Source organism: Daktulosphaira vitifoliae, unplaced genomic scaffold (assembly GCF_025091365.1).
Source record: "Daktulosphaira vitifoliae isolate Bord-2020 unplaced genomic scaffold, ASM2509136v1 Scaffold_3, whole genome shotgun sequence".
NCBI classification, from domain to species: Eukaryota; Metazoa; Arthropoda; class Insecta; order Hemiptera; family Phylloxeridae; genus Daktulosphaira; species Daktulosphaira vitifoliae.
The window spans coordinates 38524907-38543684 of NW_026099574.1; the positions used below are offsets into that span (position 1 = coordinate 38524907).

Below are 18778 nucleotides of genomic sequence, written 5' to 3' on the forward strand. Positions count from 1 at the left end.
TACAAAAAAAAACAAATAATTAAAAAAAACATTACAGTAAAATGAATATCCCCAGCTTCTCTTCGAAGCTAAACGTCATCTTTTGACACGTATGGAGCCACTTCCCTGTGATCGCAAGTGTTCAGATTATTTTTGTTTCCATGATTTTACTATACCAATTAATTTTAGATAATAATAGATTTGTTTAATTCGCATAAATTTAACAGCTGTCTTCTAGATTTGTATTAAAAATTTATAATGACTCATTAACTTATTAACGCTATTTCGGATTTTTTTATGTTTTAATAAACAAGCAAATAAGTCGTTATATTTTTATACACATACATGTATAATAATTTTATATATAACTGAATAATTTCGATGTAATGTACACATTTTATAAGAAAAATGTAGTTCAGAATTCTTCATTACTTGACAATTTACAAAAATTAAAAATATATACGGCGGTATAACCGTTTTGGAGTAATTAAAAAAGTAATTCATTCCTAGAAACTAGTGTCACTATTAATTCACCAAATAGTCAATTTTCCTGGGTTACTATTAATAACAATTAATATAGGGCAGCTTACATAACGATTTGATTAAAGTTTTGTTAATAAGACTTTATTATAATTCTATGCTGTATAAATTTTTAAATCATTTTTTTTTTAATGTCTATTTGTATAGTTTTGTTATGATTACTTATTTAATTAGTTTTATGTTAAAATGTTTACCCGTAATTTACTAAGTAAATACGATTTTTAATCTCAAATTCTTTTAAGTATAAATTTTAATATTAATAATTTATGATCATTGAAATTAAAAATTAGATAGTTACGATTCTTTAAATTATTTGCTAAATTATTCAATTAAATATATATATATATTTTTTTTTGAAGGTACCTATAACAAATATTATGTTATTATAATTCAATGTCTTAAGGATATTTTATTGTTTTGACCCAAATAGTGCAGAATAATAAAATAATGAGTGTTGACTAGTATGCATTCATATCTATTAAACATCATTATTTGGTTTTCAGATGTAAATGGCACAAAGAAAACATGTATGATCATTAATCACCTTTAAATTGAATTGAATTGTTGAACATGACAAGAATTTTTCGGTTTGTGTTAGAAAACCTTTAATAGTCTCCAGATCCTTATGACTATACTCAGATTTCCTAATCAAAAAGCAGCCCACAAGGCTTAGGTCAAGCGAATAGAATGTGTCGAGCATTGTTGTTAGTAATTAGTTTCTACATTAGAACATTTAATATTGAAATAATTGAGTTTTTCGAGAAACATGTGATGTTAATGATTGTTAAAATTAGCGTTGGCAGAGTTTAAATCAACAAGAACAAATAATAATAGCGAGTTCGAAACGACTTCATCTAAAAGTAATTATTGCTTTATAGTCCGTTTTCGTTTTTTAGATTAAATATTTCTCGTGTCTCATAAATCCAGCTGTTAGTTTATCGACAATTTTTTTTATATTCAAACAAAAGACGGCATGAGATTGAAAAATTCAAAATTGTGAACAAAAAAAAAAATCGAATTATAGTTCCATTCTCTTTCTTCTATTGTTTACGAAATAATTTAGTATCTATTGATAATGCAACTGAGTGCTTGATTTTTAACGATTTTATTGAATTGATCTTCTATTAAAATTAAAAAGGGAAATCATAATATTGTAATTATTTGAAGCAAGAAAAAACAATAAAAATTATATCGATCATAAAAATTTATGTCAAAGTCATAAAATAAAAAATTCAAAATAGAACGAAAATGAACTTAAATGTAAATAAAAACAAACATTTATGAGTTTTGCCTAGATTTAGTAGAGAATATACGAGACATACGTTGTTGCATATTTACATGGGATTATGTTTTCTTGGCATCCGCTTGGTATACTTATAAGTAACTAATAATTTCAAACGATTCACGAATTAATCTGAATCAGCATCTTGAATTTTAAAAACCGGATGCATTAAATATTAATAGAGGTTATTAATGAAAAAAAAAAAACTTATGATAGATAGTACTATTTTACAATATTCACACACGATCCAATTTGTCGTGTGCTAATGAAAGTCATTTTTAAATTGTTTTGTATTTTTGGTGTACGAGATTGAATTTGTTAAACAAATGAAAATCGTCGAAACGTTAAGATGTATGTTAATGCCAAATAAACTATTACCGGTACACATAACACGAGTGCACTCACGATTATACCCAAATTGTAACATTAATACAGTCAATAGATCTTTAATTTATGATAGACCGCAATGATAGATACGACCATGTGAATGATCAAACGTGCACATCATCTCTATTTGTAATCATTACTCGTTTTTTGAAAACGTGAACTTTCACAGTTCAGACGACAACACTCGTTGCTCGATATTCAATTGGTAGGAGGGTGTCATGTCGTGAAGGAGATCATTATTGTTATCAAATAAAAAATATTTGTGCGTTAAGCGTAACACAAAACAAGCCACGGTTAGTTATGTTAAGCGATGCATTCGGCAGCGTATTTAGAATTACTATCTGTTTGACTTTCTCACCGCATCAGCTGAGTGTTGGCCCGTACGGTCGTTGTACTAGTCCTTTCTCCTACGGTCGGCTATCTCTACATGGTATTTTGCCAGTTTACACGGAAACCTCTTGTACCAGACCGGTTTCCATTTCATCACCAACACAATAATAATAAACCATGGCCCGAATAATTTTTTAGATTTACCTACTGTCGCTTGACTACACTTCGTATTTTTAATTAATTCATCAATATTGAAAAAAATAAATGTGCCGAAAATGTGTTTGTCAATTAGAGTCATTGAAGACGCTTGCATAACATTATTTTCATTGCCAAAAGTCTTAAGCGTTTGTTTTCTATTAATAGTTAAAACTTATGCACTAAATGAGTTCAAATTTTTACCGAACGTGGTCTTATAATTGTTGAATCGTTTTGGTCGTAGTCTATGGAATTTGTAAGATACAAAGGATGATGATGGAGGACGATATGTGCTGACGTTAAACAGCACATGACCACTTCTATATTGAATTAGAACGTGTTGAACTATTAAATTATAGAACTACTAATACAACTAGAATAGGTACGATTTTTAAAATGCATACGATTAAAAAAAAAACAAACATAAATTTACAAAAATTGAAGAACCTAAATTTTAATAACTTAATTCACTTAGAGCGTGGACTAAAAATTTACCAATATAATTATAACGGACTTGCATGACTATTATCTGATGAAAATCTGCAAAACAAATTTCTCTATCTTGTTACCATGAACAATTAATCGATTAACATCGTTGAACTCGTACTTTGTATTAGCAACACAAAACAAGCGTTATTTAACCATTTTAATCTATGTAGAGTAATCAAAAATAATTTGCCCGTTTCTTTGCCCTATCGTTGTTCAACTGAAATTCGTGACCGAAGATAAATTAATTAAAATCTATTTGCTAGTAGAATTATTGAGCATAATTGTTTAAATAGTGGATTTGAAAAGTTCTAAAACATATACACATTTTGTTAATGCATTTTATCAAACTAAGTTTTTAATTGATAGTTAATAAATTAAATATTTTAATATAACTTGGTTCTTTTTTAATTGTGTTAAAATTATAAAAAATCGCTATAGAGAAATGAAAGTCTACCAGACCAAAAAAAAAAAATTACAATATAATTAACATATCTTCGGAAACCTTGATTGTAAAAATTAAGCTGTTTACACATTAGTATACGCGATAATTGGGACAAATCTAAGAAAGTGAATATTCTGAAGTACAAGGCTATTGAAAATTTGTGTTAGCCAATGTGTGTCTGCAGTAATGAAAGATATCAAAAATAAACCGAGTGATTATTTTAAATTATATTAATTTAATGATATAAAATATAAAAAGGAAGTCACTTAAAAAAAAAATTGTAAAAATCCAAAAAAATATTTTCAAAAATTAAAAAATAATTAATTTTGAGTTTTAAATGTAATAAATTTCTTTTTAAACAAATGTAAACTCCATGTTTATAAACAATCAACTAATTTTAATGATATTAAAATTTTGGTGTATCAATTTTTAGAAAATAATGTTATTATGATTAGGCACAATTAAAATTATGGAATTTTAAACAAAAATGATGTTTAAATCAATTTTAAAATGGGTACACGTAACATTATTTTCTTAATCAGAGTTATTCAAACTCACTATTTTCTGGAATATCTAGTCTATGACCGAAAGGAGGAATAATGAATTTTTTATTTGATTGATATCTTGTTCAAAAACTGGACTCGGATTTAACCATGTATTGAACTAGTGGCAGTTCGATTTCGATACCATCGTCTCATCAAGTCAAACTATATCCCTTATGTTTATTTGCTTTTCATCATAAAATGTTTTTAACTATTTGCAAATAAAATAAAGCCAGTAAATTACTAAAAATTAAAAAATATATAAATCTTTAAAAAAAGTGCACAGGCCGTGCTAAATTATTTTACAAATTAATGAGGTAGATCTTGAAATGTCCAAAATAGTTTTCCTAAAGCATTCAAAATAATTCGATTATTTGAAATTATTTAAATTGAAATTAAATCGTTATTAGATGTTCGTATGACTGAACAACATAATAAAATAATTCTGATTTTCCAACAGATTTTCACACCGATTCAAATCGATAAGTAAGTGATTTAAACTGATTTCAAGTCGTTTAATGGGATCAAGACAAAAAACAAGTTATTATATGTGTTGAAGATACACGGATACGATTTAAATTATATTGTTTTCATAGATAATCAAATTGAATGCAATTATTTTTATAATGACCTTTTATTGTATTGTAAGCGATTATTTTAATATTAGTGTTTATAAAAGAATGGGAACATCAATCTCAATTTTTTTCGTACCTAAGCAATTTTTAATGTCGTGTAGAAAAAACATGCAGAATCATGTACAATGTATTTTGGTTTGGCGTTTATTAACAAAACTTTACTATTTTTAGTGACAGAGAAAAAAGTAATAAAAACAGAAATCAGATAAATACGTGTGTTTTAGTGTATCAGAAGTGTAATCGTAGGTAAAGTTTAACGTATTGTAATGTACCAAAATCCGTATAAGGATTCACATTGGATTCACTCCAAAATTTAGTTCAACTCTGATGAGCGCGTTCTAAAACAATTGACCAAAACTGGCCATGTATAAAACTGTAGTTCAAAATAGACGCCAATAATTGGCAAATATTTTTGCAATTATTGTCTTCTATATATTAAGTCAATATCGAGTAATTGGTTAGTTGAAAAGTGTCTTTATTATTTTAAATAATCGTATAATTTGAACGTGATAGTCTAGTGTCAAAAGGGAATATCTTGTACAAACATGAAGTTAAGTCATTGGTAAAACTGTAAATCGTGTTTCGAGGAGTCATTAAATCTACTACAGCTCACAAAAAAACATTTTTTATTGTACTCTTACAATATAACTGAAATACAATTTTAGCGTTGTACGAATTAAAAAAACATAGTAGATTACAAAAATCTTACATTAGGATTTCGCTGAAGTCAATGATTAAGCTCTGTACATAAATGGCAGACGTCGGCGGTTAGCTTAACGGAAATGTAAAAAATAGTTGAATTTCATTACAGCCAAATAAAGTGAAATGTTTTGTTTTTATTCGACTAACGTGTGTGTCATTTTATTAAATTGGACTCCCAATTAACACGTGCGTTTTGATAAGATGTGAAAGTCAAGTGCATTCAAACACATGCATGGAGATCATGTACAGTGACTGAGATCAGTTGGATTCGGGCTGGAGATTTTGAACAGCCTAAATTATTATTGTAACGTTTTTAATTCTTCAGACAAGCAGTAAAATATCATAAGCGCCGCGCGTTTTTTAAGCATCTAGTTTCGCCCAAGTGTCTTTGTGGAATGAGATAACTCTCGTGTTCCGGGCGGAAGTCCGAAAGAAGAGGGAAGAGGAGCGTCCGTCTGACGTTTAAGAGGAAGAAGAAAACGAAATGGTACCGACGGACGAAACGAGGTCACGGCCGGGTGGAACTAAGCGCTGAGAGAGCCGCGTGCGGCAAAAAACCGGTGAGTGTTTTTCGTGGCTCGGACGGTCAGTGCAATGCTAACATTGTCAGCGGTCGTGCTGGTGTTGTTATCATGACGGCCGTGGTTCGAGTGTGTGCGCAAGTGTCGCGGTTCATCGCGTTACTATCCGCCTGGACACTATTCGTGTCTGGTCAAACTTACCACAACGCTACTTTATCGGCCAGTGGCAATGCGCTTTGGGATGATCTGATGGGCAAATGCGACGGCCCAAGGACGACAATGGACTGTGTCCGGAGCAGGCTGTACAATTACGTCAACGACACGCTGGAAGGTGACATGAGCATCACAGATAGTGTAAAGTTTGCTAAAAACAACAACGAATATCAGAAAGTTTGTGCCTCAGAAGGTACGACTGGAACATACAGAGAGGCCAGAGAATCATCCGACAACGTGAGTGATGCATATTTTTAGGATGCTGCGTAAGGTGTTTGCCCTGAGCCGCCAACTCACTAGTGTATTTTGTGTTATCAATCTAGTTTGTAGTTATTGCAAAAAATTTAAATATAAACCGGTCGTATAAACATTCTTTTTGAGTATTTTCAAAAGCAAATAATAACAGTCTTTAAAATTATAATTGTAAATTGTATTACTTTATGTTAGTGAGCTCGTATTTAGAAATACCTCACAGGAAGAAAATAAAAATCAACAAACTAATTTAGTTGCGATGCTTATTTATAGAACAGCTGTTTCTGTATTTATGTTAAAAATTTTAGGATTGTTTAGCTTGTTAAACTTTAATAAGAAAGTTGTTTTTAAATACGAGTAGCATAAATAAAGTTTAAATAAAATATAATTCTTTAATGAAGAGTATTAATGAACTTAATCGAAAATATCAAGTGATTATAGATCCTAAGTGCTTTAATTTTTAAAATATAGCCTGAGATAATTATCAATAAGTTGTTTATTTAAACATGCAAAATTGATGAGGAACGTTCGTAGTAGTTGATATTATCACCAATAAGTTGTTTATTTAAATTATATGGATTGGTGATTTTTAATTTTAGCTTAAATTGCATTATGATTTTATTGTAACGTATTTATGAGACTTAAAATTTGAATTATGTGAATTACATTATGTCGATTTTAGTGCAATTAAAACCTATTTATAAGGTACAAGTGTATTTATTTGACATTATTAATAATGTATATATTTTGGATTGTACTTAAAACATTGATTAATAATTATTAGGAAATAAGAAATTCAAACTTAAAGTTATACAATAAAAATTATTGAACTGGCAATCAAACAAACGCGTAATATTTGATTTTATAAAACAATTTTATATTCAATTAAAAACATGTGTAGAATATTCAATGTTTTTAAGGTTACATAGTGACAAAAGTGATAGTAAAATCGACCTATTAATATTTTTTCTATTTATAAAATTTTACTTGACAATATAGTCTAAAATTAAACTTAAAAATCTAATAGCTTCTCAAAAACTTTTCCATTTTCCGACTCCAACATTTTGATGTTAGGTATAACATCAAATATAAATAAATATATCGTTCTCTCATCCATTCAACAGCGTCATATCTTTAAAATAATTTATTATTCAAAAAAGCGATTTTAAAAATTAAAAATAACTAATTCAATTGAATCTCGAGCAGTTAAATATTGAGTTTTAGTACATGTTGCTGGAATATACCAATCCTTTAAAGAATTCTAATAATAAGCATAACTCAAAAACGTCATATTTTGAAACACAACGCCGTTGTAAATAACAAGTCATTTGTAGAAAGATTTATTTTGATAATCTTGTTCCGTAGTTAAATTTTTAGTGAACTTGATTTAATGTTTAAATTAATCATATTCTAGGCTGGTTTCAGGAGATAGTGATTTTCTTATAAAGTCTCTGATATATTTCAGTTATTTTTGTTCTAACTACAAGATTGGCCATGGGATACATTCAGATACATATTCGAGATTTGTTTTTCCCAAAGCGAGCTAAAGAAATATTCCTTTTGTTGAGCTCAAAATCCTACCTAAAAATACTATTTTTGTCTTAAGATTTTCGCGAAGGTCTTTCTAATTGCATTCTGGTTCACTCATTACTTAATCCCATTTTGAAATCAATCTTTTACTTAAAAATTGTGTGTACAAATTAGTAAATTTAGCATTTTATAAATCAATTTCTTAAATGTTTTTTTTTTTATTCAAATGCTTCTTAGATAACCTATAATTTACATAAAAACTCAATACTGGAAAAATATACGAATAATTTTTGCTACGACCGTTAAGCTTCAATTTTATTATAAATGCTCTGACATCCACACATTAGTATAAAAATATTATTACTTAAAATTTCATCTAAACATAAGTTATTTATAAGTATACTATAAGTCACACTTCTCTTATATTTTAGTAACGATATTACTCAGGCAACTAGAAACGTTAAAGAGTAAAATTACTAATAACAGTTGTCAACCGTTAGGATGTATTATTTACTTATTAAATTAATGATATACCCGTGGTTACAGTTACAATAAAATTATACAATAAAGATAATTATATTTAATCGTTGAAAAATACTCGATAAAAGTCAAGTAATTTTTTTAATTATTGAATTGTTAACACTAAATGATTATAAAATATTGGGAAAAGGATTGAAAATGCATTTACATTTTTAAAGTTTGAACATAACTTAAGCTTTTATAAAGTTTTCGTAAAACTTAACGATTTTTTCTCAGATTGAAGACGAAAAAGAAGATCACGAAGATGATGGCTGGTCAAAAGTAACAGACACATTATACGAAAAAGGAGTACGGTACTTGATGACTCACGACTTGGAAGCGTCAGTGCCCAGTTTCTTATCTGGTAGTCCAGGTGGTAAAGTTAAAATTTCACCGAAGAAGATCCTTCCTGACGGAGGTGTCTTAGTTCGACTAGACATGATTCCAGGTGAACAGGAAGAAAAATCCGATGAAAGATCTCCGAGATTCATGAAAAAAATGATTAGTGAGTTTAAATTGTGAAAAATAACATTTATAAATGACGTAAATTACTCTTTAGAAAAGAGAAATTAGCAATGTGGAGACCTTGAACTTGTTTATGGCAAATGGTCAAATAGGTAGGTGGCGAGATGAATTTAAAGTGTGTTGAACAATAAAATATCATTTATTTCATACTCAACATTTTAATTTTGGATTAGAATTTTAAATTTCTAATTCTCACTAATCTAAGTTAGTTAAATCATCAAAACAAAACCATATGTAATTACAAAAGATGAATAAATTAGGACTGTGATTTTTAAATTACAAACAGTTATATTTATTTTATTTTATTATTGTTATTTTTTTATTACATTACTTTTCTTTGTTTTATCAGCGTTAATTTGCAATTAGCAGCTGTAAATAGACATTCAAAAGTTTAAGTATCATTTATGAATTTCAATAATTCTAACGCCACGATTTTCTGTAAAATATTCTAANCTACTCAAAATTTTAATTTTGGATTAGAATTTTAAATTTCTAATTCTCACTTATCTAAGTTAGTTAAATCATCAAAACAAAACCATATGTAATCACAAAAGATGAATAAATTAAGACTGTGATTTTTAAATTACAAACAGTTATATTTATTTTATTTTATTTTTTTATTACATTACTTTTCTTTGTTTTATCAGCGTTAATTTGCAATTAGCAACTGTAAATAGACATTCAAAAGTTTAAGTATCATTTATGAATTTCAATAATTCTAACGCCACGATTTTCTGTAAAATATTCTAAAATAATTTTTATAGAAACCCTTAAGTTCATTGAAAAACGATTTAACCTACACAAAATCCTACAAAGAATGATTATAATTTATGTTAGTGAGTAATATTTTATGATTTCATTTTATAAGTTGAGTTTGGGTCGTGCTTAACAAATCTCTAGAATGCTGGCTACGTGATAATAATAGTATTCTGTATATTTTTACTGAATATATAGATACTTCTTTTGTGGTTAACCATGTGATTGGGTATTTCAATTGTCTTCGTTATTTTTTCATTTCATATAATTTTATCGCGTGTCTCAATTTTTTAAAAAATAAGAATGATTCATGTTATAAACAACACACATAATCGATATTTCTTACAATTTCTTGTGAAAAACGAAGTCGTATAATTGTGTCAGTCTTGAATTTACTATTTTTATAAATTGTACAACATTATAACATTGTGAGTGAATAAAATTATATGTAAATAGCACGTGAGAACTATCTTTAAAAACCAATTAGTTGAAAATTAATTGCAGTCAATTTTTTCACAGTAAATTTCAATACTTAATCATTTAGTAAATAAAACTATGTACCTACTATTAATTTTTACTCTAATTCTTATGAATGAAATAATAATAAAATAATTTGAAATGAAAGTAAATTAATGTTTCTGGTGGAGTATTTTCGTCAAAATAAAACATTTAACAATTAAAAAGAAAAAGGCGCATACATGTTTGTTAATTGAAGTAATACCGGAAAAGAGTGCAGACCGTAACAAAACTGTTTAACATGCCGACAGAGGGACTCGATATATAAGCGATTTTCAATAGTCACCGTACTAATAAGATACAAGATTTTTTTCTATGTGAGTGCGAATTTATGTGCTGTCATCGTATTACACATTTAAATTATTATCTATAACTGGCGTTAGAGCAGAAGATGTCTTTTTACAAGTCACGTCAAGTGGCAAATTAATGTTATTAATTTCAAAATCAACGGCGCGTATCGCACACATACACTTGACCATAAGAATCGTCACAGAGTTTCGAATGTATTTCATTAACCTAAATAATATGTGGAAAGATATCAGGCCGTAGACAAGAGAAAAAATAAAAAAACACTGCAGCTCTATTTTCTGGTATGCTTGTTATCCCTATGAATTAACGTGTAGGTAAATAGAAAAAAAAAAGACTACCATGTTAAACCGAATAACACATCACGGTTGATTGATGACGAGTTGGTAACCACCTTTGCTATTTATTATTGTAGTAATAGTAACCATAACAATGTGATGCACGTATTTTGAGTAATATATAAACTTTAATATTATTATAACTGAAAAATTGTGATTTTAATTAGATTGTTAACTTTTCAATTTCACTGTGGTTTTCAGAACATTTATTTAAGAAAAAATTAATGCAGAGTCTTATGGCGTTGTTGATGATTATTAAGTTAATCAAGGTTAAATTGATGTTCATTCTACCACTTGTTGTAGGCGCATCTGCAGCGAAAAAAATATTGTTAAAAGTGTTACTTTTTATATTCCCACCTCTCGCGCATCTGTTCAAAATGTGTTCGTTCTATCAGCATCATGCCGCCAAATACCATTTCCATCACCACAAGGTAAGAAATTATTTTGTTATCAAATAGATATCAATTTTCTTTGTTAATTTGACTACCCAAAAATCATTAACGAGTGTGTCATCAACAGATATACTATTCATGTTTGTGATGAAACATAAATATTATAGTTCTATATACACAATGACACAGTAATATATACGAGCATTTATTAAGTGAATTTGAAATTTTAATATACAATTAACAAATAATTTTTAACTGGTTGGTCATCTTATGAGTATATAGAAAGGTAAATTAATTTAAACAAACTATTAATAAGATAGAGTTTCAATTGACATACATTATCAAATTCCTTGAAATAAAAACTATGAAGTCATTATTTATTTTATGGCTATGGAAAATTTCAGAATGTATAAAGTATATTTCGTACTAAAAGTTAATTAACATCAATAATCATAGATAGATAATATCACATGATTAAATTTATCAATTTGTACGAAATCTTATTTAGTTCATCCTAAACGAATCATTAAATTTTATGTCTATTTTTATATATCATGAATAAATAAATCAGATAAAACTGGTTAAGTAATTCGTTTTTACTCTAATTTATCTCAATATCAGTTTTTTCTTCTATAATTGATGTTTCTGTCACTTATAATAAAAAAATTTTTTTTAAATATTCTAGGTATATCAAAGTTTTCAAGGTTAAATTTTATCTTATTCTTCTTATACGATATTAGACACAATTATTCATTTCAGAACACATTAATGTAGTGTTTGTATTAAGGTTTGGGTTATATTTTATTATCGAGATGATTAATGAATATTTTTATAATTGATTAGACATCGCCCACCATTACTATTACTAACACACAAACGAAAGTAATTGACGACTATTAAATATAAATAATCATCATTGTTTATTGTCATGCAGATAAAACATCATCATCATCATATTAATGTACCAGTACATGTACCTGTCCCTGTAGACAAACCTGTGTACGGACATGACGATTACTACGCTGGTGCAGTTTTGGACCACCCTCCTGGATACGACACACCTGATGTACGTATTCTAAATTGTAAAATTCAGGCTTTGACTCTGAAGTATTGTTCAATTTTAATTGTTATATAATAATTGCATTAAAAATATTAGAATTACTTTTATCTTCTTTAATTCTTTTGTGTTAAAATTTATTTTTAATTTTTAGTTGTTTGTGACAAATTTTATGATGAAATTATAAACAGGTCTTGGTAAAAATATGGTGGACGGAGTACACAAACATTTTTTTTTTTGTAAATTGTGCGACTATTTTTAATTTTTTTTTTCTGGTTAAAATCTTCATATTTTGAACAATTTCTATCTAAAATTGTATAATATTATTGAGTGAAAAGTTCGACATCCCTGCTCGGCATTTTCCTTGATTAAAAACTCTAACTTTCATACTTCATAGATTGCAGGTAGTGAATACTACAATCGATATGATATGGCTAACGCGGTATCAGATCATGGAGATATACTCGCAAGCTGGGGCTTGGGCGAAGAAGGTGAATCTACTCCACACTATGGTCAACAGCCACCAATAAGGTATGGTAGTGGGCCACAACTGTTATCACCGACGTACCCGCATGCTGACAAGTATGTGAAGCGTGGCGATGACGATACAATTGTAAGTAAATCGAGTTAACTAACAATATTAAGTTTAAAGATGGCAATATACGATAAAAACATTTTGATTTATGCGAAAAAATGTCAAGATCAAGTGAAAAAATAAAACACTTTTTAAACAAAATTATTATTCTATCATTCTGATAACAGGGTGTAAGCAGGGTACCACAAAAAGTCATCTATGATCCAGTATTTGGACCAATAGCACAAAAACTTGATGATATATTCAATGAACTACAAGTCCCTGATGAAGTCTGCAAGGAAAAGCTGGTGTGCAGGATGTATGGAAACCCGACGCGGTATAGTCCACACAGCAATCTGGTATCGGCGCAACTCAGCAGGTAATGATAGTAAAAACACGTTCACCTACTTCCGACTAACATAATATTTTGTATTTCCTGATGTCAAAAAGTCCACGCGAATAACCCACTTATAACCTGTCCTACGACCTAGTTGCTGGTCCACCAGTATATTCCTTGCTGGGATCCGCAGATACGAAGAATTTATTTTGTCGCCTCCACAGTACATCATAAAAGAGCACGGCCTTGAACTTGTGCCACAGGCTTATCGATAATGCCCACTAAAATAATGATTTACATTAGAAACAATTGTGATGTTGATCTTTCAGACAATTGATAGATCATAAATCTCGTAAGCATTATGTATTCATGAGGATAGTAATATGTTTATCAACAAAATGAAATGTTTATTGTTTTGTTTAGCTGCATAAAATGATTTATTTATATTCAAACGCTTTTTTAATTGATTATTGAATTATTAATTAAAATGTTTGGTCTAATTTATCTATTTTTGTTTGCGTATAGAAACTTACAATATTAGTATGTGAGAATTTCTGCATATAAATTAATGTATATCTTGACCATCAAACGCACGCAAATCGCTGACCTTGTTCGTCAATTTCCTTAAATTAAATAATAATTTACATTGGTCATAGGTTCAAAAGACTTTCTATGGTGAAAGTGTAGTTCTATATAAATTAATTAATAGTAACTATTGTCGAATAAGTCGTTTGAATTGCAAATATATTCGTCTCAACATCATTTAGCTAATATGTTACAGTATTGTTGATTCATAAAATTTTATTAGAATAGCCTCGTGAAAAGTTAAAAGACAAGTGAATAGTGTTCAATTCTTATTGACTACGTCAAGTGTGACTTCAAAAAAATGTTGAAATTTATATTAGTGTGACTGGTATCAATTGATATAAGTCACGTATAATATTCTTCGGACAATTTACACAAATAATATTTTCGAGGTGTCTAACTAAATGCACGCCTTAGTATTTTGTTCCGTTACAACTACAGGTACACATCTTTCAAAATTTTGATATAACATCTGTGAGTTAGAACAGTGCATTGTAAAAAGAAAATAATTAAAATTAAAATAATGGACTTAACAGTTTTATTCTTTCAAAAGTATTAAACGAATAATGTATGATTAAAAATTACATTATAGGAAATAGGTTGCTTGAAATTTATATCAAGTACCACCTATTTTAAAGTATCATTTTCGACCGGCCTGAAAGATAGCCAAAGATAATGACAGCGAAACATAGCTCTATTAACTGTTGTTGGGTCTAAGTTATGAATAGAATTGTATTAAGTGAGATGATAAGTATATTAGTGTCAACAAAAAAAAGACTTGTAATATCTTATGGACTAAACATCATCAATCAAGGACTCTGTTGTAGTAAATATAAAGTGAGTGTTGTTATTCAATGCTAATGTTGTTGTTGTTTTAGAAATTACTTGGATAGATTTAGTTTACCTCCAGTAGGTACATATTGTTTTATTTTAATAAACAAACTGAAAAATCTTCTAAATGCGTAGTGATGATATTTTCTCGGGTAACTTTCTTTGATACACGGAATAAAATAATTCACCCTTGAACATTTTGTGATCCACCCATAGTGCTTTTTTACTTTCAACAATTTCTATAGATAATTGACTGATACAATTTTATTATTCGAGTCAACATAACAAATGTTTCTACTCTAATAGTAATTTTTATCATTACTGTTGGCATCTAAGTCGTTATTGTCATTACTTGTTATTATTGATGTACGTACGTGCTCCTATTGTCCGCATACTGACACCAATTCGGTGACACTCGACCGCTCTGTGTCAGTCTTTTAACTATCTAACACTAGACCTTCGGCATACTGGTTTTTATTAATCTTAAGTTCTATGCGTATTTTTCAATCATCTTTTTCGATTTCTATATGATATTTCTAACGAGTTATCTAACATTCCATTAACATAGAATGTATTCCAAATAATTTCATTATGTGGCCATGTTGAAAAATTAGATTACTTCTGGTAGGTATTTTCTTTATTATTATTGAACGTTTATTCAGTAAATTTTAAAAAATATGCATACAATTTTTATTCTATTATTATTACACTTCAATATATAGAGCAAATAAGTTTAATTTTCCAAAAATAAATAATTTTTTTTATTATTCTAGATTAATATTTTAAATTATCAAATTTTGCGTATATCTTATTGGTATATATTATCAGTATAACATACATTTTTTTAATTTTTCAAACTCCATTCATATAATATACGTAAACAAATATAAATAATTATTATACTTATTAAAAGAATATATCCAATATTACATTTTTTATTTTTGTGTATAACAATTAAAAATGTGTTTTTATTAATTCTTAAAGAAAACCGAATCTTTAAACAATCTCAAATTTGAATCGAAATCAACTTTCCACACTTTGCTGGAATTTTATATATTTCGAGGTACTAAGTGGATATCATTAACAAACTATTTTGAATATTTGATAAGTAGATATAAAAACAAATTAATTAATTATTTTCTCAAGTTTCAACGCCAGCATTCAATTTTTTTCTTTATGTACTTATTTTTTATTATGTTCTAATTAGTTATTTAAATAAATAATATCCTAGAATATTTGTAATGAAGGCTTGGGAATTATGCAATTATAAAGATTATTTTAGTCATTCCAATTATATCAACCATATATATATATATACATAGAGGTATTAATTTTAGTTTTTCTTAACACTAATTAGTGTATTTTATTAATTACAAATTTTTTTTGGGAACGATTTATTGGAAAAGCCCCTTCCCCAAAAAATAAAATAAAATATACATTTTTCTATTATTCCTCATATAAATAACTTAAAAAAATAAGTTATATATATATATATATAAGTCAATCTTTTTAACTTTATAGAGATTTTTAAACTTTAACTAACATATAAATTGTAATACAAATGCCTAGCCTAAAAAAATTTTCTAATGATCTTTAAAATTGTTAATGTCAGTTCAGACAACTTCATTGTAATCATGATCAATTCTATTGTATGGTATTTAATAATATCCTATTTCCTTTTTAGTAATGATTATATGTCAACATATAAACTAATGTTCTATATAATGACTTATACTTTTACAATATGATGTTGATTGTACTTAATGACAAAAAAAAAATTGTACTTTACTTTTGATGATGAACTACGATCTTAACCTGGAGATCTTATCTGTGTTATTTATGGTATTGATACGTGTCTCTTTTGTTGTACAGTGATACATCTGCTACGTCGGCTCGAAGAATAACTACAAGTGTGGATGCGGCTCGCATATGGAAGTATATACAAGCTGCCAAAGAAGGACAAAGTGGTCAGGATTGTGGAATAATATACCCAACCTGCACCATGGTTGGACTGTGAAAAACCGGAAAAAGGATCAACAATATAACTAAACATATTTAATTAATTATTAGTGGCCGAAAATCAAAATAAAAAGCCCAAAAAGGCGAAGAATTTATTGTTGCATATTTAGGAATTTACCTTCTTTTTACTCCAACCCACCGGGTTTGCTTTTGTTATCTACTAATTTTCATATTCAAAGCAACTCAAAAAATGTTGTGCTAGCTCATAACTATAATGATAAAAAAAAGTTACAAAAATTCGTTTGCTCCAAAGTTCATTTTACATAGTATTTTACTTGTATTTTATGTTATACACATCCATACTACATCTAGTCACGATTTAAAACGAGTGTAGTAGGTTTAGGGCAGCGTTCATAGATATACCACATGAAAAATTAAAAAATTATCTTACATCATCATTATTAATCGTTACTTTATTAATCATAATTCACATACATAAATTGACAAATATTTTCTTAAGTTGACTGGTAAATCTCTGTATGCTGCTCTTACACACAAAATCATGTAATATTATTTAAAGAATTTTACTACGATAATTTATTTAAAAGTTATTATTATTAAAATACCAAATTTTGAATTGTAAACATTTACCTCGTGATGCCAATTGTATATTTCAATTGCAATAGATATACAGAGGTTAATGTATATGATGAGTGGTAGTAGTTTCATGTCATGAAATTTTAAGTAAAACAAATTGTTTAAAATTTATTTTAGAATTATTTTAAAATTTCCATAGATTAATTAATTTAAGTATTTATAAGTTATTTTTAGTATTGTGATAGAATATAAGTACAGTGTACCTAGTTTTGTATTAATTTTGTAATAAAACTTATTCATAAGAAAATTTTGTAAAAATTTAGCACTTTATAATATAAAAATAAAATGTTTAAATATGGTATACCTGAAATTACTTTTTATCGTAGAAATACATTTTAGCACATAGAATTTTTTAAAGTAATCTGAAGTCTATTGTTATAAAAATGAATATAGCTACAACTTTATTGTAAAATTTAGATTTAAAATAAATGCCCTCAAGTTTAAGTATGAATTGAACACTTATGGTAGTAATATTGTTCATACAATCTTAAAGTGAATTTTTTGTAAAACACCAATAGAGAATCTTTATATTTTATATATACCTGTAACACGTTACCTATAGTAAAAATATTCACATATATTAAGACTATTAGTACTTGATTGAAAATTTACTTATAGTATTGCTTAATCTTAATTATGGTTCTTGGTCAAAAAAATTAATGTACAAAATACGTATATTAAATAAGTTACATAGATCATTGCTATAAAAATTAGAGAAAATGTGGAAATTCGACACATTTTTTGGTGTTAAAATTTAACTTCTCTTTAAAGTGCAGATTTCTTTATATAAAAATATTTTTAGGAGACGTGATTATATTTTAAATATCATCATAAGCAAAAATCAGGTAAATTTCTGAAAAATAAATTTTAAATGTCCATCTCATTCAATATAATTTAAATTTTAACGCCATCAATTTTGTAATGGATAGAAAATTTCTATTAATTTAGAAGAATTTTTACAGAACTTCAATTAATAAAAATATGTTACTATTATTAAATCCAAAAAATTAGTAAAATTGAGTGGTTTCAAAAAAGATCATTTCTGTGATATCTATAGTTACTACGGTAAAAAATACACAATTATAACACTACTCGAATAGTTTATTTTCATTTTTAATAATTTGACTGAAATTAATTAATTTTTTTTTTTTTTTTTTTTTAANTCATTTTTAATAATTTGACTGAAATTAATTAATTTTTTTTTTTTTTTTTTGTAACATTCTATAAGTAGAATTTCAATCAGGTATTAATAGTCTTGAGAAATGTGAATAATTCAAACATATCTAGTAAGTTAAAGTCATCATTGGTAAACCAAAATGAATTTTATTTATATTAATTACAGTCATTATTATTTGAATTATTTTGGTTTATGTTATTATGGAAAATA

The 18778-nt window shown here is 27.4% G+C and overlaps 1 protein-coding gene across 1 annotated transcript; it reads left to right on the plus strand.

Annotated features, from left to right (window-relative positions):
- Window positions 1–6094: 6094 nt before the first annotated feature.
- LOC126900238 (uncharacterized) lies at window positions 6095–17680 on the plus strand. The gene is made up of 7 exons (XM_050675808.1): window positions 6095–6494; window positions 8796–9063; window positions 11201–11430; window positions 12326–12457; window positions 12846–13061; window positions 13211–13401; window positions 16648–17680. The coding sequence occupies exons 1-7, from the start codon at window positions 6156–6158 to the stop codon at window positions 16790–16792; spliced, it is 1521 nt and encodes a 506-aa protein (XP_050531765.1). The 5' UTR covers window positions 6095–6155; the 3' UTR covers window positions 16793–17680.
- Window positions 17681–18778: the final 1098 nt, after the last annotated feature.